General features: G+C 45.6%; 2 protein-coding genes and 1 long non-coding RNA gene across 3 annotated transcripts in view; 1 reads left to right on the forward strand and 2 right to left on the reverse strand.

The window, feature by feature from the left end:
* LOC121006139 (alpha-N-acetylgalactosaminide alpha-2,6-sialyltransferase 2-like) overlaps positions 1-6,612 on the forward strand; it is a 103,339-nt gene extending 96,727 nt beyond the window's left edge. The window contains exon 9 of the mRNA XM_040439087.1: positions 5,447-6,612. Coding sequence (XP_040295021.1) covers positions 5,447-5,617 — 171 coding nt within the window. The 3' untranslated portion in view covers positions 5,618-6,612. The remainder of the gene's footprint in view (positions 1-5,446) is intronic.
* LOC121006142 overlaps positions 1-24,576 on the reverse strand; it is a 978,004-nt gene that overhangs the window by 811,681 nt on the left and 141,747 nt on the right. The window contains exon 2 of the long non-coding RNA XR_005780027.1: positions 10,125-10,130. This is a non-coding gene — a long non-coding RNA (uncharacterized LOC121006142). The remainder of the gene's footprint in view (positions 1-10,124; positions 10,131-24,576) is intronic.
* The window catches only part of CEP131 (centrosomal protein 131), a 42,571-nt gene continuing 38,343 nt past the window's right edge, over positions 20,349-24,576 (reverse strand). Inside the window, 3 exon segments of the mRNA XM_040439079.1 lie at positions 20,349-20,577; positions 20,829-20,889; positions 24,014-24,210. Coding sequence (XP_040295013.1) covers positions 20,506-20,577; positions 20,829-20,889; positions 24,014-24,210 — 330 coding nt within the window. The 3' untranslated portion in view covers positions 20,349-20,505.

Raw genomic sequence — 24,576 nt, forward strand, 5'->3', positions numbered from 1 at the left:
AGGATTGAGACTCTGATGAGACGTGAGGCGTACTGGATCCACCGTCTTCAGCTGCTTTATTTCCTAGTATTTATGTTTTTACTTATGTATTCTTATATATTTCTACAGCGCTGATCTCCATTCCACACGCACCTTCATCTGTGTTTTCATTGTTTATTTGGTTACCCTGACAACGTGGCGTCAGGGTTTGGGGATTTTGGCGGGGTATTTAAGTTTGTTTGCCATGGTGGTGTTTCACTGTTTGACAAAGGCACTGGCTGGTGCTGAAACGCGTCACAGAGTGAAGATAAAAAAGAAAAACTCATTACTCATTACATTACCCTACTTCGTGAGATTTCCCTACCTCTTAACTTCCCGTCGCACCGGAAATGACGTGAGGAGGCGTGCTTCTCCGGTCCGACAGTCACTGCGCCTGCGCCGAATACAGAAGCGCACGGCGCGAGAATTCGGCCGAGATGGAGCGAAGTAGGCTGTCAATCTAGAGGAGAGGGGCGGGCTGGAGGGACGAGATGGGCGGCAGACATGGCGAGTAGGCGGAGCCTCTAGGTGCTGAAAAGACGCCCACATAGCACCTAAAAGGCTCATTTGCATATCCATAAAAGTACGTTTTTAAGGTTAACCGCAGCAGACAAAGGTAATACAAGAACACGGTTAGGTACAGCAGACACTAGCAGATCGCTAGTGTCAGACAGCTAAATAAGTCACAATCTGGTGGTAGAAACCCTGCATCTTCACTAGACCACCAGGGATACTGACATCACTTGATCACCAGGGATGATGACATTAACTGCATCTTCACTAGACCACCAGGGATACTGACATCACTTGATCACCAGGGATGATGACATTAACTGCATCTTCACTAGACCACCAGGGATACTGACATTAACTCCATGTATCCTAGACCACCAGAGATACTGACATTAACTACATCTTCACTAGACCACCAGGGATGATGACATTAACTGCATCTTCACTAGGCCACCAGGGATACTGAAATTAACTCCACCTATCCTAGACCACCAGGGATGCTGACATTAACTGCATCTTCACTAGACCACCAGGGATACTGACATTAACTCCACCTATCCTAGACCACCAGGGATGCCGACATTAACTGCATCTTCACTTGACCACCAGGGATGATGACATTAACTACATCTATCCTAGACCACCAGGGATGCTGACATTAACTACATCTGTCTGTCCTAGACCACCAGGGATGCCGACATTAACTGCATCTTCACTAGATCACCGTGATAATGACATTAACTGCATCTTCACTTTGACCACCAGGGATGATGACATTAACTACATCTTCACTAGACCACCAGGAATGCTGACCTTAACTCCATCTATCCTAGACCACCAGAGATACTGACATCAACTGCATCTTCACTAGACCACCAGGGATGCTGACATTAACTGCATCTTCACTAGACCACCAGGGATGCCGACATTAACTGCATCTTCACTTGACCACCAGGGATGATGACATTAACTACATCTATCCTAGACCACCAGGGATGCTGACATTAACTACATCTGTCTGTCCTAGACCACCAGGGATGCCGACATTAACTGCATCTTCACTAGATCACCGTGATAATGACATTAACTGCATCTTCACTTTGACCACCAGGGATGATGACATTAACTACATCTTCACTAGACCACCAGGAATGCTGACCTTAACTCCATCTATCCTAGACCACCAGAGATACTGACATCAACTGCATCTTCACTAGACCACCAGGGATGCTGACATTAACTGCATCTTCACTAGACCACCAGGGATGCTGACATTAACTGCATCTTCACTAGACCACCAGGGATGCTGACATTAACTGCATCTTCACTAGACCACCAGGGATGATAACATTAACTACATCTTCACTAGACCACCAGGGATGATGACATTAACTGCATCTTCACTAGACCACCAGGTATGGTGACATTAACTACATCTTCACTAGACCACCAGGGATGCTGACATTAACTCCATCTATCCTATACCACCAGGGATGCTGACATTAACTGCATCTTCACTAGACCACCAGGGATGCCGACATTAACTGCATCTTCACTAGACCACCAGGAATGGTGACATTAACTGCATCTTCACTAGAACACCAGGGATGGTGACATTAACTGCATCTTCACTAGACCACCAGGGATGCTGACCTTAAGTGCATCTTCACTAGATCACCGTGATAATGACATTAACTGCATCTTCACTTGACCACCAGGGATGATAACATTAACTACATCTTCACTAGACCACCAGAGATACTGACATTAACTGCATCTTCACTTTGACCACCAGGGATGATAACATTAACTACATCTTCACTAGACCACCAGGAATGCTGACCTTAACTCCATCTATCCTAGACGACCAGGGATGCAGACATTAACTACATCTGTCTGTCCTAGACCACCAGGGATGATGACATTAACTGCATCTTCACTAGATCACCGTGATAATGACATTAACTGCATCTTCACTTTGACCACCAGGGATGATGACATTAACTACATCTTCACTTTGACCACCAGGGATGATAACATTAACTACATCTTCACTAGACCACCAGGAATGCTGACCTTAACTCCATCTATCCTAGACGACCAGGGATGCTGACATTAACTACATCTGTCTGTCCTAGACCACCAGGGATGATGACATTAACTGCATCTTCACTAGATCACCGTGATAATGACATTAACTGCATCTTCACTTTGACCACCAGGGATGATGACATTAACTACATCTTCACTAGACCACCAGGAATGCTGACCTTAACTCCATCTTCACTAGACCACCAGGGATGATAACATTAACTACATCTTCACTAGACCACCAGAGATACTGACATCAACTGCATCTTCACTAGACCACCAGGGATGATAACATTAACTACATCTTCACTAGACCACCAGGGATGATAACATTAACTACATCTTCACTAGACCACCAGGGATGATGACATTAACTGCATCTTCACTAGACCACCAGGGATGATAACATTAACTACATCTTCACTAGACCACCAGGGATGCTGACCTTAACTCCATCTATCCTAGACGACCAGGGATGCTGACATTAACTACATCTGTCTGTCCTAGACCACCAGGGATGATGACATTAACTCCATCTATCTTAGACCACCAGAGATTAACTGCATCTTCACTAGACCACCAGGAACGCTGACATTAACCCCTTTGCTTCACAGATATTGCATAATAAACAGTCAGTTTAAGGCTACATGGACATGACAGTTGTTTTTTGCGGTCTGCAAATAGCGGATCCGTTCCGTTTGTTCGCAAATTTTGTAGGTTGTGTTTCCGTGTGTCCTCAGTTTTTTTTTGTGGACCGCCAAAAAAAACTGAAGGCTGTAATTCTTGAAATTTTATATATACAGGTTTTCCAGCAACCATCCGCAAAAAAAAAAATGGATGCGGATGACATACGGATGGTTTCCGTTGGTCACCCGCATTTTTTTGCGGACCCATTGACTTCAATGGGTCCGCAAAACATTTTATTGCGGACAAGAATAGGACATGCAATACTTTTTTTTTGCGGACGGAAAACACGGACAGCGGACGCGGAAAAGAAATGGTTGACTAAACCGCAATTTTAACGGCTCCATAGAAATGCATAGGTAACAATTCCATCAGCCAAAGAAAACGGAACGGACGCAGAGAAAAACAACTGTCGTGCGCATGTAGCCTTATCCTGCCAATATTTCCTGTTAGTAACAAGGTGGCAACACTAATTACAAAGTTGGGCCTTCTTCCAAATATTCGCAGGTGCGGATACAGGCAAATATTGAGTAGGACTCTTATAAAGAATTTATGGTTGTGTTTACATAATAAAAGTACAGTTAAATCAGGAAGAAACCGCAAGTCAACAAAGTACTTGTTCTAAGGAGCAGCACAATTACTCAGTTTATTTCCGGAATTTTACATGTGCCAATAGTAGATAGGAAACAGCTGTGACTAGATCGCCACCTAGTGGACGGGAATGGCACTAAAAGGTTATTAACAAAACACTACACAACCGTTATGTATCATCAAATCTATTTTAACGGGATTGTACAGGATGAAATAAATATGGCTGCTCCCCCCCCCCCCCCAAAAAAAAAACAAAAGAGCGCCACATCTTTCTACAGGTTGTGGGTGGTATTGCAGTTCAGTCCCATTCACTTCAATGGAGATGTGCTGTAGTACCAAATACAGCCCCCTCCTGGAGACCCCTTTCATGGTTGCCAACATTTGAGAACTTTTTTTCTAGGGACACAGAGGATGTTTTATTGGGGTTTGGGTTTGGTATGGAGTGGGGTGTGTTGTGGCATGGCTTGTCAGAGAGTGAAGTGTGTTAGAATAAACCCTTTTTCCCCAAAATATTCCCTATTGTCCCCTCTGTAAGGACTAGAGGGAGATAATTGCCCACAACAGTGATTTCAGACCCCATTTATCCAGACCGGACCCAAAAATTATTCTATTTCCCATAATTTACACATTTCCGTTTCCCAAGTATTCACATCTCAGCATCAGGAGTTCTCCCATGTATTAAAATCAGATATCGTATAGCACATCAAATTATCTTTCTAACAAAGCTAGAACCAGCCCTGTACCTCACATGGATCCAGAGATCTCCCCATTCATTGCTCCAATTATTCTGCTAGATTGATATCAAGCTGGCAGCTCAGGGGGCGTGCCCCTTATTAGGGGGGGGGGGGGGCATGTCCTGTCTGATGCAGCTGGTGACAGTTGAAGGATGGAACTGAGCACGTGCTTCCATCTCTGTGAACAGGACAAAGAAATTAGATAAAGAGCAACCAGCAGATGGCGCTATATGGATAGATTTCATTGAATAACTCCGTAGCTATGCTGCATTTTTAATGACATGCAAATGCAGAAGTATTCAGATCCAGATGCTGGTTGGAAAAGCGTAGAATATTATTTGTGGGACAACCCCTTTAAGGGTATGGCTGCTTGTAGACACTGGTCGCGGTCAGGTATGCAGGCGCATTGCAGTGTAGCGGTGATCTCATAGAAATGAATGGGGTTGCGGTGCATGTGTGCCGCGACTACGACTCCTGAATTGCGAAAAAATCCAACTCTGCTGTATTTTTTGCTATTTAGGGGTCACAGTTGTGCGACATGCGTTTCAACCCCATTCATTTCTATGGGCTCTGCAATGCCCCTGCGTACATGACCGCGACCAGTGTCACTACGTAGGCGTACCCTTAATGGCGAAGGCGGCGATAGGGGGCGCAGAAGTAGCACTCACCCGCTCCTTATAATGAAACTATTTTATTGGTTCCATGGTAGTGGTCACCCCCCCCCCCCCCCCTTCCCCCAAAGGGACCTTAAAATATTTTCAGGGTCACCTTATGGCCACATCGAGATTAACCCTTGCCTCTCTTGTCCCCTCCAGGTCAACGCTTATGGGTTCATGACGCCAAACTATAAGAAATTTTCCGACCACTACTTTGACTCCACCTACAAGCCGGTCATCTTCTATTCAAACCACAACTTCCGTAAGGAGATGATCCTCTGGCAGAAGCTGCACAATGCCGGGGTAATAAAGCTCTACATGAGGGACTGAGGTTGGAGGAGCCAGACCCAGTCATCCCGAATAAGGACTCCACTGGCAACCTCAGGGGTGGGTACATGAGATGCCACCCTCCTGCCAGCTCTCTGCTTTGGCAGGTTACTTCATTGACGTTATCGCTCCGATTCGACCATGTGATGGTCTCTTGTGGAAAGGACCATTTAAGGGTTATGTGGCTTGCCCATGAGGGTTATCTTCGGAGGGCACAGGCTGGACCTCCAGCGAGGACCATAATGCAGTTTCCAGCCAACTGTCAAGATTATTATTTTTTTTATCCAAAACTTGAAAAGCATTTTCTTTACCTCCAGTCCTTATCTGCATTCTGGAAAGATGGGTGGCCACCACAGCTTTTTGAGACTCCTGAACAGCTAGAGTGAAATTCCTTTTTGCCTGCATCGGATAATACGGAAAAGTTCATGAATCCATTTTCTTTAATCATTTAGAAAGGTTGGTCATCTGGATCAGATCTACAATGTAATATGGACCAGGAGTAGAAGACCAAGCAGAAGGAACCAATTAGGAAATTCTTGATGAGAAATCAGCTGAGACCTCTGACACGAAGTTGCTTGTTTCTTCTGCAGAGGCCACTACTGGAGAAATGTGGTATTACATTTTGCCCATGTTGCTTGCATCACTCTGCAGTCTGGCTAATAGAGAGGGAGGGGTCCCAACCAGGGAATGTCCTCCATCAGGGGCGGATTAAGTGGCCCAAAGACACCGGGCTGTTCCTCAAGCCTTGGTCCCATGGGTTAAAAAAAATTATACTGCACGGTACACCGCCCATCCCTAATGCTAAAGACATACCCTGACATTAAATTCAGCACTACCAAACATACAGGAGAATGCAGTACCACATACCTATTACATCCAGTGAGGTCTCCTCTGATGTAGACATTCTGTTTCATCATCTTCCCCAAGGAAGCAGATGCCGTCTTAGGTTGATGCCACACAGACATCTCTGGTTCCTTGCTTTTCTCTCATCCTCCTCCTTCTGGTGCCCCAACAATGTTATCCTGCTGCTGCCGCCAATACTGTGCCAACTGTGCTCCCCAATGCCCCAGAAATAATAGTACCATACAGATAGTCCCCCTCATAATAAGATTAGTCCCAAAAGCCCTACCAATAGTAATTCTCTCCCAGAGTGCCCTCATAAGTTATAAACCCCCCTACATTGCCCCAATAGTGATAATTTCCCCGAGTGCCCCCATTAGTAGTAGTGCCCTCCATATTGTTTTCACTAATAAAAATGCCCCCCATAGTACTCTCAGTAGTAACAATGTACCCATAGTGCCCCAGTAATAATAAAGCCCCCCCCCTACAGTGGCCCCAGTAGTGATAAAGCCCCTCTATAAGGCATCCCTATAGAGCCTACAGTAGCAATAATGCCCCTCTATAATGGCCACAGTAGTAATAATGCGCCCAGTCATAATATGGCCACACTAGTGCCCCTAGTAGTCATAAAGCCCCCCATGTGGAGCACTTAGTAGCCATAATGTCATGCTTTAAAGCCCCCAGTTTACCTCTCGAAGTGCCTTGCAGTAGTAGTGACAAAAAAAAACTTCTGGCCCGAGTTACCTGCATCATCGCGATGACATCATCGTGCTACCTGAGACCCGACACAGGCATCACGATGATGTCATCGCATTCTGACTGCTTGTGCCGCTTTACGGGCTTATAGGCTTCAGGCCCAGTGGCCTTTGAGAGTGAATGGCTGGGGTAACAGCCATCGGTATCCGGACCCCCGCCACAGTATTCAAATTAGGGGCACTGGGCAGAATGTCCAAGGCAAAAGCCCTGAATGTTTGGACCTAGATTTGTGCAGGAATATTGATGGGCGTTTTGCGCGGCCATCCAAAATGTCCTATTATGATCCGCCATTGCCTTCCATATGCCCCAATACGGTATATAGACAGGTAATGTATTATTGGGACAGCCCCTTTAAGGTCCTTCAACCTTACAACTGAAATTCATATCCATTTTTGGGTTTTCAGTACTGCAGACTATTTACTAATCCATTAGATCCCATGATGATGGCTTCAAGGAATTCATCACTTCATGTCGATTTGCCGGTCTGTGGAAAAGCTCTGAGGGAGATACAATGGCCGCCTTGTTAGCTGTCACCCAAGGGCCAAGGAGTTGAGATTTTTTTTTTTTTACATTTTTAGGTGGAACTGTTCATGTGACTGTGAAATCGTCTGTCGTTTAAGTTACAAGTAAATTTATAATTTATTTTATTTCTTATGGGATAATTGTGAGAATAATGAGATGCACAGGAGAATTACTGTATTTTTTTAAGATTCTAATAAATTTTTAGTTTTTTTAATTAAATTTAATTTATGGGTTGTGTTTTTCTCTACAAGGTTAGCTTTAACAATTGCCTTCTCTGTCTTATAGCAGACAAAAGGGTAGCTACCTAAAGGTGGCACTAGAGAGTCGGTTTTCTTCCTGATGGAAGGAGAGCTTTAATTAATCCCACCAGCAGGTGGCAGCTTTAAACAGGGCAACTGCTTCCTGCCCATGTCAGGACTAGAAGGATCCAGGTGGTGAGTACAAGACGTGATGGGTCCAGGAGGCTGTGGCTCATCCAGACGGCCGTAGTGGACCGCACATGGCCACAACCATGATAGAAAATGCCTATTCCTGTCCGTGATTGCGGACAAGAATAGGACATGCTCAATCCTTTCCGCCGAACGGAACCACGAAACCAGGCTCCTTTTGCAGCCCCATTGAAATGAATAGGTCCGCAATATTGCAGGACGGGTGCGGACCCGTTCACACGGCCGTCTGAATGGGCCCTAATAGTGCAGTACCCGAGAACAGAGTCACTGCAAAGGGTTAACTGATGTAATGTTAGACTGTTAAGTTCAATGTTCTGATTTGCTATATATGTGTTCCCCAGACAATTAACCAGGGCTTAAACCTTGGCTCATCCTGTTAGGTTTTCAGGTGATGGACTTGAGTCCGCCCCTGATTTATGAGAAAGTCTGAAGAACTGTGTGTGCATTCTCCTCAGAGCTAGGCCCGAACTCAGGGAACCTTCGTCTCTGAGACTTCTACAGGTAGGGTTGCCACCTTGCTAATATTTTGTCGGCCTAGCAGGTATTTTGTTCAAAAAGCCGGTAATTTTTTATTTATTTTTACCGCCAATTGTAATTGGCAGTATTTTCCGTCAAGGTCCCCTGTCCACCGCAGTAGAACACAGTACCGCCACTACTGAACGCGCAATACGTATGAAACTAATCATTACCACAGGACACCAGTAACATCCTTCTACTGGAGCTGAAGGACCTGTGATGACTTCACAGTCATGTGATCAGTGCAGGGGGTGGAGCTCAGCAGTGACATCATGGGACATGAGGGGAAGTGAAGAAGCGTGGTTTCACTGTAAGAGCCAGGGAAATGCTGGGAGTTGTAGTTGTCTCCTCTTATGCCTCCTTCCTGTAATGTCCTCTGATGTTACATAATAACAGCCTGGACATGCTGGGAATTGTAGTCATCTCCTCTTATACCTCTTCTTGTAATATGCTCTACTATTACATAATAACAGCCTGGGCATGCTGGGAGTTGTAGTCCTCTCAAAGACTTTCTACTGTAATGTATTCTGATATCACATAACATTCTGTAGTTCTCTCCTCTTATTCCTCCTCTTGTAATGTGCTCTGATATCACATAATAACAGCCTGGACATGCTGGGAACTGTAGTCCTCTGCTCTTTTACCTTCTCCTGTAATGCCCTCTGATATCACACACATACACAAAAATATAAACCCAACACTTTCGGTTTTGCTCCCATTTTGCTTGAGCTGAACTCAAAGATCTGAAACATTTTCTACATACACAAAAGACCCATTACTGTCAAATATTGTTCACAAATCTGTCTAAATCTGTGTCAGTGAGCACTTCTCCTTTGCCGAGATAATCCATCCCACCTCACAGGTGTGGCATATCAAGGTGCTGATTAGACAGGTGTGCCTTAGACTTCCCACAATAAAAGGCCACTCTGAAATGTGCACAGTTTTGCCTTACTGGGGGGGGGGGTCAGTATCTGGTGTTGCCACCATTTGCCTCACGCCGTGCAACACATCTCCGTCGCATAGAGTTGATCAGGTTGTTGATGGTGATGGATCATGTGACGGACCATGTGATGAGCGCAGTGACGTCACCACAGGTCTTTTTCCTCCTGGGCATCAGAGAAGAAGACAGAAGAGATGCCTGGCTGCGCGAACAAGTGGATTAAGGTGAGTTAAATTTTTATTTATTTTTTTAACCCCGCCATCACTATTTTACTAAGCATTCTGTATTAAGAATGCTATTGTTTTCCCTTATAACCATGTTATAAGGGAAAATAATAAAATCTAAACAACAACTAAACCAAACCTGAACTTCTGTGAAGAAGTTCGGGTCTGGGTACCAAACATGCCGATTTTTATCACGCGCATGCAAAGCGCATTAAAATGCTTTGCACTCGCGCGGAAAAATCTAGCATTTTCCCGTGACACACCCGCATCTTATCCGGCCTTCACACGCGACGCCCGTGGGAAAAATTTGCTTCTACCTCACAGGGGTTTTTCGCCTTCCTCTGGATGAACTTGCAGGATAACAGGCTGAACTGGATGGACAAATGTCTTTTTTCGGCCTTATATACTATGTTACTACTCCTTTTTAGTAAAAAGAGACTTAAAAAGGTTATCAGATTTCAGAAACATCCCCCCCCCCCCCCCCATGTGCCGGGCCCCTCACAGGTAAAATACTTACCCCGCCGCTCCCTGCGCCGTTCCTGGTCCCCGCCGCTTCTCCCTGCACACTGATGAAAACATCCAGTGTCGGAGAGAGCAGCCAATGGCAGGGGCGGGGACCAGGAGCGGCGCAGGGAGCGGGTGAGTATATTACCTGTGAGGGGCCCGGCACATTTCTGAAATCGGATAACCCCTTTAATTATATATACCAATTGCCCTGGTTACGGACTCCATTATAAATTGGCCGCTGCATCGACCCTCCTGCCAAACCCCTGACATCAAGGGCACCCCAACTAACACCAGGCAGGAGCCCCAATACCCCAAGGGAAGACCATGGGCGTCCTCTAGTGCCTGTATGTCCCCAGGAAGAGCCAGAGGGGAGATTGCAGCTGTAAACTGTGAGTACTACTATCGCCCTCAGGGCCCCAACCACCACTCCTAACCTCCTACCGAGTCGCTGCAATAGGCATGTAGCGGAGCGGTTTCTGGGACATTTGGATAAGCTATGGCTGTATGGTTTCATGGGGTGGAAACATTGTGGAGTGCTTTCTGAAGGACACGAGGCTCAGCTGGTTCATGGTGGGCATGCGGTTGAGCCATTTTTAGGGGCATATGGTGGAACTGTTCCTAACGGTCACATATCTGTGCTGTTTTGTGGTAACGGGTGTAATTGTGACAGTGAATGCCTTGAAATGGAGCCAAAGGCCGAGATTGAGGCCCACAACAGATGAGGCAGCCTGGTTACCAAAGCAACCGCACAACGACTCATGGAGAGCACTGTAAGGGCAGGTCCTACATGGCACTTATAATGGTGCTATTTTTGGGGTCACTATTAATATAGCACTATCATGGCAGTACTGTAGTTTGGATACACTAGAGGCAGTGTTAAAGGGGCAGCAAGATCAGGAGCTTGTGTAACTACAGGGGGTATGGATGTGCAGGAGAAATGAGGAGCCAAAGATGTCTGGGCAGCAAAAACTGCAGCTGGGAGAAGTCATCATGGCGGTGTGGGCCAGATAAGAGAATATCTGCTGCCTGTGAATGTGTCCGATCAATACTGGATTTACTGTCTGATCTTCAGCATGAGTAAACTGGTTTCTGATCATGGTAACTCTGTGATGGGATTTTTCTGTCACTATGTGGTGTAAAACATGGTCGTGGCATGGAGGTTTTATTATGTAACTGTATTCTTTAGAAGTATATCGAAAGTTTTTAATCAGGAAAATTATGGGAGTGCTCTGACTGTCTATAGCAGTGATCAGCAACCTTCGGCACTCCAGCTTTTATGAAACTACAATTCCCAGCATGCTCCGTTCATTTCTATGAGAGTTCTTAGAAGAGCAGAGCAAGTATGCATGCTGGGAGTTGTAGTTTCACAACAGCTGGAGTGCTGGAGGTTGCCTACCCACTCCTGGTCTGTAGAGACATGGCCAATAGTTGAGGGTAGATCTTTTTCTCCAATAATGTCCGAGTATGTATGACCACCTAATACAGTTCTCCTATACACTATGCCTGCAGTGAAAGTCAGAGTGCCTCCATAAACCTTACCAGTATGTGTCCTCATAAATAGAGACAGTTCCCCCATAAACAGTGCAATTTAATGTACCCCTATAATGGTGTCAGAAATTCAGAATAGCCATAAGTACTAAAGTATGGTAATATTGCATCTTTTCCCCGGCGCCTCCAAAACGGCACTCACAGGAGGCTGTCCCCGCCCCCAGGACAGGAAACAACGTAGAAGCGGAAGATTTAAAGGGCCTCCTCCCCCTTACCTATTCAGTCGTTGTTTCCTGTCCTCGGGATACGTGTGGAAGCCTCTCCTGGAGTGCTGGGAAAACTCTCTCTATGTCGCCCAGCCTTGCCTCCTTCTTGGGGGCCCTTCCCCACATTCATGTGGGAGGGCTGGAGCAGGGAATGGGTCCCCAGGTGACGCATGGCCTCCCTTTCCCGTTCCTGGGAGTAAGGCCAGCTTGCAGGCTTCCCCGGGCGAGCGTGGCAGTTCTCTGAGCGGGAACTATCGCGGGATCTGGCGCGTGACGCCATCAGGCAAGATTCTCCTTGGGTAATAGAATTTCGCGGGTGGGCGGAGCTTCCGGCGGCGCAGCGTTTAAATTTCAATGGAGGAATCCACAGACGTCCTCCTCGCTCTGCACTGACAGCATGCTGCCCCGGGAGACATGGACACCGCCAAAAAGCCTGTGGATCCCTCTGCCTCAGCCCGGTAAGCCTCCTCCCAGAGGAGAGATATGGGTGCTTGTAATGTTTCTTATCCACCACCGGTGATGGGTCTTGGCCTCCTTAAAAGTTTTTAGCTGGCCCTATTAAGTGTAATCCCCTTTGATTCTTTAGGCCAGAGAGACCTCGATCCCAAAGCCTACTGGTGGAGACCTAACACGCAAAAAATGTGCCATATGCAGAAAGACCCTCTCTTCTAAGTAAAAAAAAACGCTGTGCCCCAAATGCACAGAAAAGATTGTTACTGACGAATCTCCATCCTTCCTCGAGACCATGAGATCCATGATAAAAGAGGAAGTTAGTGCTACCGTGGACTCAAGAATGCCTCTATCTCCAAGGCCATCTACCTCGCAAAGATCCCTGTGCTCAGATACGGCTTTTGACTTAGACGAAGGGGAATTGCTCTCCGAATCTGACTCCTCCTCCTCTGATGATGGCTCAGAAAAACCTCTGTTTCGCCAGAGGAGACGGATGGGCTCTTAAAGACTATTAGAGCAACTATGAATATTGAGGAGGTGAAGGAGCCACATTCTATACAGGATCAAATGTTCCAGGGGTTAGGAGAAAGAAACAAGAGAACCTTTCCCATTCACAATAATATTAAAGTGCCTTTTTCAAGAGAATGGAAGGATCCTGAGAAAAGATCGGCCATAACCAACTCCTTTAAACGTAAATACCCCTTCTCAGAGTCAGACTCAGACTTATGGGATAAAACTCCTAAAGTGGATGCGCCGGTGGCCCGAATCTCCAAGAGAACCTCTCTGCCCTTTGAGGATACCCGTCTCCTTAGGGACCCTATGGATAAAAAGTGTGAAAGCCTGTTGAAAAAAATCATGGGAAACGAACAAAGCAATGTTACAGCCAGGTATAGCATCTACATACACAGCGAGAACGCTTTCAGTTTGGCTAAACCAACTGGAAGACCATCTGGCGGCGGGTACGCCGCGAGAAGAAATCCTTGCTTCCTTGTCAACTCTGAAGAAAGTGTCCAATTTCCTGGCTGATGCCTCGGCGGACTTGGTCAGACTCTCCGTCAGATCGGCAGCCCTGTCTAATGTCACCAGAAGGGCAATCTGGCTCCGAACATGGTCAGGAGATGCGAGCTCCAAAAAACGTTTATGTTCTATCCCATGTGAAGGTGACAGATTATTTGGCTCCACCCTGGACAACATCTTGGACAAGGCTGCGGATAAGAAAAAAGATTTTCCAATGGAAAATCGCTACTTTCATCAGAGGCGTTCCTTTAAAAATAAAAATAAAGATCCAAAATGGACCCTAAGAAGAAGGAAGGGTCAAAGAGATGGCAGCCCTCTAAAAGTAGGGGTAGAGGATTTCTTTTCAACCCCGAGAAATCCTTAAGCTCAAAGCAATGACGCCAGATGGGGGGCAGACTAAGGCATTTCGCTTCCATCTGGGAAGATTTAGGAGCCTCTCCGTGGGTGGTAGACACCTTAAAACAAGGCCTGAGGTTGGAGTTTCGTTCCTTTCCTCTGGACCACTTCTTGGTCAACAAGAAGCTGCCTCAGAAAGAAAAACAGGCCTGCCTGGAGTCAGAGATTTTATCTCTAATTAAAAAGAACGTGATTCGTCAGGTTCCTGAAGAAGAACAAGGCAAAGGCTTATATTCTCCCGTTTTTTTAGTCCAGAAGCCAAACGGGTCATACCGTCTGATAATAAACTTAAAATGTCTAAATAGATCCATCATATACAAACGCTTCAAGATTAAATTAATAAAATCCACAATAAACATTCTTCCACAGGATTGCTTCATGGTGACCATAGATCTGCAGGACGCATATTATCACGTTCCAATTTCCATCAACCATCAAAGGTTCCTCAGAATTGCCTTCTTCCTAAAAAATCTGCTTTTTCATTTCCAGTTTGCAGCCCTCCCATTCGGGGTCTCTTCAGCCTCAAGGGTATTCTCCAAAATAATGGCAGAAGTCACCAAGACCCTCCACCTAAAGGGCATTCAGATCGTACCATATCTCAACGATTTCCTGGTAGCTTCACCATCTGTGGAAGTCCTCCAGTCCCACCTGGCAGAAGTCGAAAAGTGTTTCACCACTCTCGGGTGGATTATAAATTTAAAGAAATCTGACTTGACTCCGGAACAAAGGAAGACCTTCCTGGGGGTCCTTCTAGATTCCCATCTATTAATGTCATTTCTTCCTCAGGAAAAACAAAACGATCTGCTCCTGAAAATTTCCCAGTTTTGCAGCCGGAATATAACATCAATACGGAACATCATGACCATCCTGGGGCTTCTAACATCGACAATCCCGTCGGTCAGGTGGGCCCCGTTCCACACAAGAACTCTACAGGCGTTCCTTCTATCCTCCTGGGACGGCACCGCCTCTGCCCTGGAAAAATGGGTAATCATTCCAAGGTCAGTGAAAAAATCTTTGATGTGGTGGAGAATTCATAAGCACCTTCAGACAGGGGTTTTATGGCGGCAAGGGGAACAGATGATTGTGACTACGGATGCCAGCAGTACAGGCTGGGGGAGGTCATTCAGACGGAAAAGTGGTCCAAGGCACCTGGGGAACAGATATGGAGCATGCCTCCTCCAATCTAAAAGAACTCTCGGCCATTTACAATGCTATTGTCTCCCTTCACACTCCCTCATGGCCACTACAGCAGTTGCCTATTTGAACAAACAGATGGGAACCAGGGGTCGCTCCCTAGCGGCAGTAGCCACAAAGATCTTCTGAGGGGCAGAGAAAAACAGCAATACATGTCAGAGTGGAGGACAATACGTTGGCCGACTTCCTCAGTCGCCAAACTTTAAGAGAAGGGGAATAGTCCACGAATCCTCATGTATTTCGTCAATTATGCCTCAGGTGGGGGACTCCGGAATTAGACCCGTTTGCCACAAGGGTCAACAAACGGACCAGACAATTTTGCTTCCTCTCCCGGGGGGGATCAACCACAGTGGGTAGATGCTCTGTCCTGGCCGAGGCCCAGATGTTTTCTTTACGCCTCCCCCCCCCCCCCCCCCTTCAGGTCGATCCCCAAAGCTCTGGTGGAGGAGGAGGGGGCCAAGATAATTTTCATAGCCCCCTACTGGCCAAGAAGGTCATGGTTCCCCCTACTGCTCAGACTTTCCGCAGGAACCTTCTGGACTGTCCCATCGACGCCAGATCTCCTACACCAGGGGCCAGTGCGTCATCAGATCATCAGAGACTGAACGCTGGGCCCTAAAAAAAAAAAAAAAAAAAGTCTCTCAGATGCAGTGATTACCACTCTCCTACTCAATCGGAAGCCCATAACGTTGAAGATCTACCTGAGGACCTGGGATGCCTTTCTGTCCTTCTCAGGTAACATAATTTCCCCGGGGATTCCTCAAATTTTGCAGTTTCTTCAGGCAGGACTTGATAAAGGCCTTAGACCGGAAACTCTCAAGGTACAGGTTTCGGCCTTAAGTGCATTCTTGGACATTAAATTGTCAGATTCCCCATTGGTCAGGCGCTTTCTGAAAGGTGCTATGAGAAGTGTCCCCATATCTCGTCCTACTGTTGCGCCCTGGGATCTCAACCTAGTTCTTTCGGTTCTGATGTATCCTCCGTTTGAACCAATTGACGAAATCCCTCTGAAACTACTCAGGCTCAAAACAGTGTTTCTTACTGCAAAAACAACTGCTAGAAGAATCGGGGAAATCCAGGCTTTTTCCTGCAAATCTCCATATTTAGTAATTCTGGACGATCGTATAATCCTGAGAAACTGTCCAGCCTTCCTCCCCAAGGTTGTTTCTAGATTCCATTGCGAGCAGGAAGTCTCGCTGCCTTCCTTCTGCCCTTCACCATCCTCTGAAAAGGAGGAAAGGTATAACTTGGATGTGAGAAGAAGTGTACTTTGCTACCTCAACAACACTACCTCCTTCAGACGTTCTGACCAGTTGTTTCTCCAGTTCCAAGGCCCCAACAAAGGTCGTGCAGCCAGTAAGCCAACTATAGCAAGGTGGATAAAAAGCATGATCAGATCTGCCTATCTACAGAAGGATCTTCCACCTCCCGAGGGTATTAGGGCTCATTCCACCAGAGCAGTATCCTCCTCATGGGCCGAAGCCGCATCAGTCTCGTTGGATCAGATTTGTAGGGCGGCCACATGGGCCAGCCTTATGACTTTCTTTAACCATTACAGATTGGACGTTTATAGAAACCAGGACTTGTCCTTTGGTCGCAGAGCTGTCAGCTGCTGTCCCACCCTAGGCATATTCACTCTGTCAATCCTCCTGTGAGTGCCGTTGTGGAGGCTGCGGGAAAAAGAGATAATTACTCTTACCGGTAATTGGTTTTTCCAATAGCCTCCACAACGGCACTGGGATTTCCCACACTGTTATATTTCTCTTTTGTGGTTTGCTATAATGATGTAATTATCCTTTGTTGTTAATACATATTCTTTCTTACATCATTTCCGTGTCCTCTCTTATTGACTGAATAGATAAGGGGGAGGAGGCCCTTTAAATCTTCCGCTTCTACGTTGTTTCCTGTCCTGGGGGCAGGGACACCCTCCTGTGAGTGCCGTTGTGGAGGCTATTGGAAAAACCAATTACCGGTAAGAGTAATTATCTCTATTCCTTTGCCAATGAGGGAACTGTGGGGTCACAGTGGACCTGTCATGTTGAGGACATCTGAGGTCCATCCTGACCCAAGAAGGCATATTTTTTGTTTCCATATCAACTAGTGAGATATCACCATAGTCTCCACTTCTATCTTCACATTATGTCTTAGGTTATTTCACCAGAACCAGAGAGAGAAACAAGCATGGTTGAAACCATACTTAACCTGCTTGAAGATATCTTTGGGGTAAGCTTAAAAATTTCCAATATTGGGGATTCCTATAATATGACTACATCTATGGTCTATTCACAATAGCCTACAAGTCTGCGAAACTATCATGGTGGAAATGCAAAAATTATGCTAGTGTTGAGCAGTGAAGACATGGAGGACTACTGAAAGGAGTTATATTTTTTAGCGGTGCCCAGAAGACTTGCGGGCCATGTAGAAGGAGGGCCCTCTGTAGACTAAGGGGGACATTTATTAAGACCAACGTTTTCCACACCGGTCTCAAGTCCCTCTGCGCTGCCGGAGGAAGCGCCAAAGTTATGGTGAGGTGCAGACCTCTACATAAGTTTAGTGCATCATCTGGCAGGTCGTGTGACAGAGGTCACTCTACACCAGCCCTCGTGGCGGCGTAGATTTAAGCCATTTTCCATGCCAAAAGGCAACGTTCAAAATGAGCTGGGCCTACTGGCACGCCCACTTTGGGAAAAATGGAGTGAGCGGGGAAAAGTTGTACATTTTGTAAATTTGCAACTTATTTACACCACCTTTGTGACGTAAATAAATTAGTAAATGTCCCCCTATAAGCCTGGAGCCAACCCTGCTGGAAAAAAAATGTTAAACTTTAGATATAAAGTCTATTACTTGTGACCAGAATCTTGAGGCCAAAGGGAAGACCACCAGATACTGAGAATCTTCTGAATTGTTGGACAATCACATGCTCACTATTAGTTTGTACCCTTTACTAAAATCACTTTTTTTATTCCAGTTCTTATCGCCTGAAGTGGAGCCATCTCCATTTTTTATTTTTTTTCAATGGGCCCAGAAGAACTTCGATGTAAGTGTATCACGCGTAGCTTGTTTCTTGATGTTTTTTATCTTGATGGTCTTTCTCATCCTTTACAAACCAACCACCATCTTTAAAAAAACATCATATTCCTCAGTGGAAAATCCAGATTTAATAGACGGGGTCCTCTGTTCAGGATCCTCATCTCTTGGCCAGATAGGACAGTGGCTACAGAGAGAGTGTCTCTTGCTCTAGAGGACCTGTCCTGTCCTGTGTTCAATTACAACCCATTCATGTGACCAGGCACTGTGTAATGCTTCACTTTGGCGGCACTTCAGGGATATTCAACATTTACTGCCAGGTTCCTGACAGATTACAGCTGATCGCTGGGGTGGTCTCAGCAGGGAGACACATCTTTATGATCAGCTTATTGTCACTAGACCTTTCTAACAAGTAGAGATTGTCCAAGTAGATATAGGGAATCTTTACACTGAAATGTTTGAAAGCCTCCGAGAAAAACTAAGCTTTTTTGGTTAGGATCCTCAACCATTAGCCAGTATATAAAAGAGTGTTTCTTCCTTTCGGGGGAGGGGGGGGGGGGGGGCAGCATGACCATGATTTACACAGAAAGTCAACTTATTACAATGGGTACAATGTAATGCTTCATTTCTCCTGTGGTGGCGCTGCAGGAATAGTGGGGTGGACTCGTCTTGGTAAGGTCATTTGGAGTGAAAAAGTCAAGTAATTGGCATCCCCCATAACAAAAACACCATTTTTCTTTACTAGCATTCAGTTAACTCTGTATTTACTTCCATCCACAGGGACTCTACATTTTATTCTACTTTTGTTACACCGTCTCATTAGGTAGGTGTTATAAGAGGTTTGACACAAACTCCACCATCTCTTGTATTTTCCTTAATATCCTATAGGAACTGTATGAATCTGTATGCAGTGAGCTCCCCCTAGTGGTGGCTGCAGGTAGTCATTCTGACAGAGTCATGCTAAGCAGTTCAGTGGGACAGTATGGACAGTGTCATTCCGGTCCTGAGTAGAAGAGCTGGATCATGTCTGACAGTCTGGTTGCTAGAGATATTGTGCTTAGTAACCAGTAGCCAGACTTTCATGTTTGAAAATGAAATCTTGTCAGGATATCCTTCTGATGTGCAGCAAATTCAAGACATAGGGAAGGGGAGGAGGGAGATGCAACTGCAGTTTATATATCTGTGGGACTACGTGTTGTGAGAGGCAAGATTGAGTCGGAGCACCTGCCACCTCCCTGCAACTTTGTCGTCATTGGTGCCCATGTGCACCACATCTTCTGGGCACTTACCAACCATTCCACAATATGTTGACCTAGAGAACCAACAGCTGGTTGGCATTGCTGATAATGTACTCTATGTAATGGCTTAATCTCCCACTGGCTGTTGCCCTATCATGGCGCTTGGCGGTCTCCAATCTGCATCCATATAAAAAGCAGCAGCCATAGGGTATTACACTGCTCGCACGATCAGCCATGGAGCAGGCACCAACTGATGGCGACTTTACAAATATCTGCCTTTCTCTGCAGTTCATTACATCAGGCTGCGAGGGCCATGAGAGAAGAAGATCTTAAGGTGTGTGTAATAATGATTATTAGTGGGGCCTATAGGAAATCTATATTCATTCTGCTCTCACTGTACTGGAAATCCGCTCTCCATAAAAGTTTAGTATAACCACTGAGCTATTGAATAAAATCTCTGTATAGCGCCATCTGCTGTTTGTTCTTTTTCTTATTTCTTGTCCACCTCCCCAAGGAGGTCGCACATGCTCAGTTTAAATCGTCTACTGTCACCAGCCATGTCTCCTGTTAGAAGCTGTGGCAGTTACAGGGAAAGAGCTGCAGCAGAAAGGACACACCCCATGTGAGAGGACACACCCCTGAGGTGCCAGCCTGAAATAAATCTAGCAGAACAATTGGAGCGATGACTGGAGAGATCTCTGGATCCATGTGAGGTACAGGGCTGGTTTTAACTTTGTGAGAGATTCTCATATACTATATTATGCCAGATTTTTTTTTTTATCATGGCACAACCCTTTTAAAGCAACCAACGTTCATATATGGGGACACTGGCACCGTGACTGGCATACTGGATTACACTGCTGGCATTACATACAGGCAAATTTCCGAAGTATCAGACCAGGAATTGTAAAAAAAAAAATAATCATTTTATCATTAGAAATGAGGCACCAACGAAAAGTGTGCAAAAGACAAACTGGAGAAAAAGCACAAACTAAAATTCCTGCAGTAGTGTCTGTCACCGGGAGGCACGAGCGGGCGCACAAGGAGGGAGAACTAGGGGGTTACTTTGCCAATAACTGTTTGCGTTGCTGTTCCAGGAGGGCTTCCAAGTGATCTGCTCGCTTGACTGCCGCCTGCAAGACAAAACACATAGTTATCCAGGATAGGTCATCAGTTAAAAAAATCTCAGACAACCCCTTTAAAAGCATGGGGCCCCTTCTGATTTCAATGGGCTACACCCTGTATTATACTCCAGTTCTGCATTCACAAATCTGCGAGCTTCAGAGCTGTAATCTCACAGCATTCCCTGCTTGATCCAGTGATTTTCATTTACACTAGTTACTTTTTTGGTAGGTACAGGGGGTGTTAGGTGGCCTTCACTGACCTCGCACTGTTTCCGCAGGCTGTTCACAGTCTCTTCTTTCTTCACTATAGCAGATTTCACTCTAAAAAGAAGATAATATAGTTATCCAGAGATGGACAGAACCTCGGGGGAGGGATAAGCACCCTATTAGCCAATCAGAATCATGTTTTGGTGTTTCGCAAATTAGTGTGTGACCAGCTATCCATCTGGGTCCATTTGCCAGGTTTGGGCATCACTACTTGTATACAATCGGGGATAAGTGTCTGAACGTGGGAGATTCGACTGCTGGGACTCCAAAAAATGCCCATGCACATCCGGACCTCTGTTTTCATGATCGGGGGTCCCAATGTTCACATACTCATCCCCACTCTGGGCATAGGGGATAAGCAGCGTTAGTTGTAAAGCTCTTTTAAGCTCTTAAAGACAATTTTCATTTTTGCATTTTTGTTTTTTACTCCCCGTCTTCCCAGAACCATAACTTTTTTATTTTTCAGTTCACATAGCTGTATCAGGGCAGGACAAGTTCTACATTCAAATGGCACCATTTAATATACGATGCAGTGAGAAGCTGAAAAAAAATACAAATGGAGTGAAATTGAAAAAAATATATAATATAAAAAATAAATAATGCAGCTTTGCCTTAGTTTTATGGCTCTCGTTTTCTATGGCATTCCGTATGCGGTAAAACTGACCTGTTCCCTTTATTCTCTGTGTCAGGACGATTACAGCAATACCACATTTATATGGCTTTTCTTTAATAATTAAAAATAATAATAATTAAATCTTTAAAAAAAAAAAATAATTCCTTTACATCACAATATTCTGACCATCGTAACTTTCTCATATTTACGTCTACAGAGCTGAGTGAGGGCTCATTTTTTGCAGTGATCTGTAGGTTTTATTGATACCATGGAGTGTGTGTGAAATTTTGATCATTATTCAATTTTGCTTGGAGTTGAATTGACCAAAAAAAACGGTGAATCTACCATTCAGTTTTTTTTTTGTTTTTTTTTCATTACGCCATTCACCGTACAGGAGTTTTAGGACCCAGCGATGCTAATGGTATTTATTTTTTTATTGTTTATTTTTTACATGAGTAAAAGGAGGGATAATATAAATGTAAAAAAATATATATATTTTATTTTTTATATATATATATATTTTTTTTTACACTTATTTTTAGGGACATTGCAGCCTATGGGAGATTCACCAGGCAGGGCTCCATATGAACTTTGCTATGACAGACCTTGGGGCCTTCAGAGGGCCCGAGGCTGCCATGGAAAACAAACGACTCTCTAGATCTTCAAATGAGTGCAGCGCTTCCAGGAAAAGACCGCTAAGATGGCGGTCATGGACAATGCGCCCCTGCTGTGTAAAACAGCAGGCACCCGACTGCTATGACACCCACTCATCTGCTGAGCGGGCGCCATCTTTAAAGTGTGGACTTCCGCTATACATGTACGGCGGTTGTCCTTAAAAGGATGTAGGGGTCAAACGCTCTACATGCCCAACCAAACATGCCACGGTGCGCCAAAAAGTGCCACATCCTCTTCATTTATGCACAGGCACATTGACGTGAATATGGATTCATTCAGACGACCGTATATTTGTGTCAGCATGCGTTTCGCAATTTTGCGGAGCAGATGCTGACCCATTCATTTCAATGGTGCCGCAAAAGATGCAGACAACACACCGTGTGCCGTCCGCATCCGTACTTCCGTTCTGCGGCCCCACAAAAAGAGATCTAAACATGTCCTATTTTTGTCCGCAATTGCCGACAAGAATAGGCATTTCTACCATAGGGTTGGCCATTCCGTTTCGCAAAATGCAGAACGCACACGGCCAGTATCCGTGTTTTGCGCATCCGCAAAACAGATACAGCTGTCTGAATGAGCCCTAAGGTTGTGATTGAGCCTGATACAGCAACTCATTCCTATTCAAGTGCAGTACCAGGCTCAACCACAACCCTATGTATGGCGCTGTGCCTGGATCCGGTGCTTGTGGCTCCTTCAGTTTATCGGCAGGGATGCCAGGAGTCAGAAGTGCTACAAAACCCCTTTAATAAGAATAACATTTGTTTTCCTATTGTATTCCATTTACTGGTCATTCAAGCAAAAATCAGCTCATTTCTAGTCACAGCAGCACAAAATATTTCAGGAAGGGGTTAAGCTGACCCTGTTGGAAGCAGTAAACTGTCCACTTGTCATTATATTAGATGGGGCAGTGCCTGGGTGGTCTCTGATGGCTCCTCCCACGGACATATAACGGATGGATAATTCTCCCTGCTGCTTACTTACCATCTCTTAGGCCCCTTTCACACGAGCGGTGATTTTCACACTTCACTTGTGCGTTGCATGAAAATCGCAGCATGCTCTATATTCTGCGTTTTTCACACAACGCAGGCCCCATAGAAATGAATGGGGTTGCGTGAAAATCCCAAGCATCCGCAAGCAAGTGCGGATGCGGTGCGATTTTCACACACGGTTGCTAGGAGACGATCGGGATGGGGACCCGATCATTATTATTTTCCCTTAAAACATGGTTATAAGGGAAAATAATAGCATTCTGAATACAGAATACATAGTACATTAGGGCTGGAGGGGTTAAAAAAATAAAAAATAAATTATTAAACTCACCTTAATCCACTTGCTCGCGCAGCCCGGCTTCTCTTCTGTCTTCTTTTTTGCTGTGTGCAGGAAAAGGACCTGTGGTGACGTCATTCCGGTCATCACATGGTCCGTCACATCATCTTTTACCATGGTGATGGATCATGTGATGGACCATGTGATGACCGGAGTGACGTCACCACAGGTCCTTTTCCTGCACACAGCAAAAAAGAAGACAGAAGAGATGCCGGGCTGCGAGAGCAAGTGGATTAAGGTGAGTTAAATTTTTTTACATTTTTTTTTTAACCCCTCCAGCCCTAAATAATACAATCTACAGAACACCGATTCCAAGCCCGAACTTCTGTGAAGAAGTTCGGGTTTGGGTACCAAACATGCGCGATTTTTCTCACGCGAGTGAAAAACGCATTACAATGTTTTGCCCTCGCGCGGAAAAATCGAGCATGTTCCCGCAACGCACACACACCTTTTCCCGCAACGCCCGTGTGAAAGAGGCCTTAAAGGGGTTGTCCCCTCAGGACGGATGGAAGGTGGGCAAAGATAAACTACAAGAAGTAGACAACCCCTGTAATAAAATCCCACCTCTTGTGGACCTCCTCCAGCTCCTCCTCCTTCTCGCGAGTCACCCGTTCTAACTCGAGACGATGGCGAGCCTGCGCCTCAGATGCCTCAATTTTTAACCTTTTGTTTTCTTCTTCGGTGGTTACGAGCCGGTCTGCGAACTCTTGGCGGATCACGTCTGAGAGGCTCCTTCTCTCCTCATTCAGCCGGTCTGTGATCTGTAGTCAAAATGTCAATGAAATATTAAAGGAGCGCTACACATTACTGTTGATGTACACAGGGCCGGTGTCAGCACCCTTCATACCCGGGCAAGTGCCGGGGCCCACTGTGGAAGCCACTGCATCGGGCCCTGAGGGCAGAACTCTTCAAGCTGCTGCTGGATGCTGTAGTCCAGCAGCTTCATACATTAGTTGTTAGTTGTTTTACTGCCTCAGTAAGCAGTTTGCCTCCATGATACCTGCCCCCCCCCCATCCTGTCCTATCTCATCCTCATGGAGCCCCTGCTGTCTCCTTTCCTCCCTCATGTATCCAGAGCTCCTGTCCCACCTTCCTATCTCCTATTTCTGCCCTGCACAGACCTCCTG

The sequence above is a fragment of the Bufo bufo genome, chromosome 6, assembly GCF_905171765.1.
Source record: "Bufo bufo chromosome 6, aBufBuf1.1, whole genome shotgun sequence".
In the NCBI taxonomy this organism is placed as follows: Eukaryota; Metazoa; Chordata; class Amphibia; order Anura; family Bufonidae; genus Bufo; species Bufo bufo.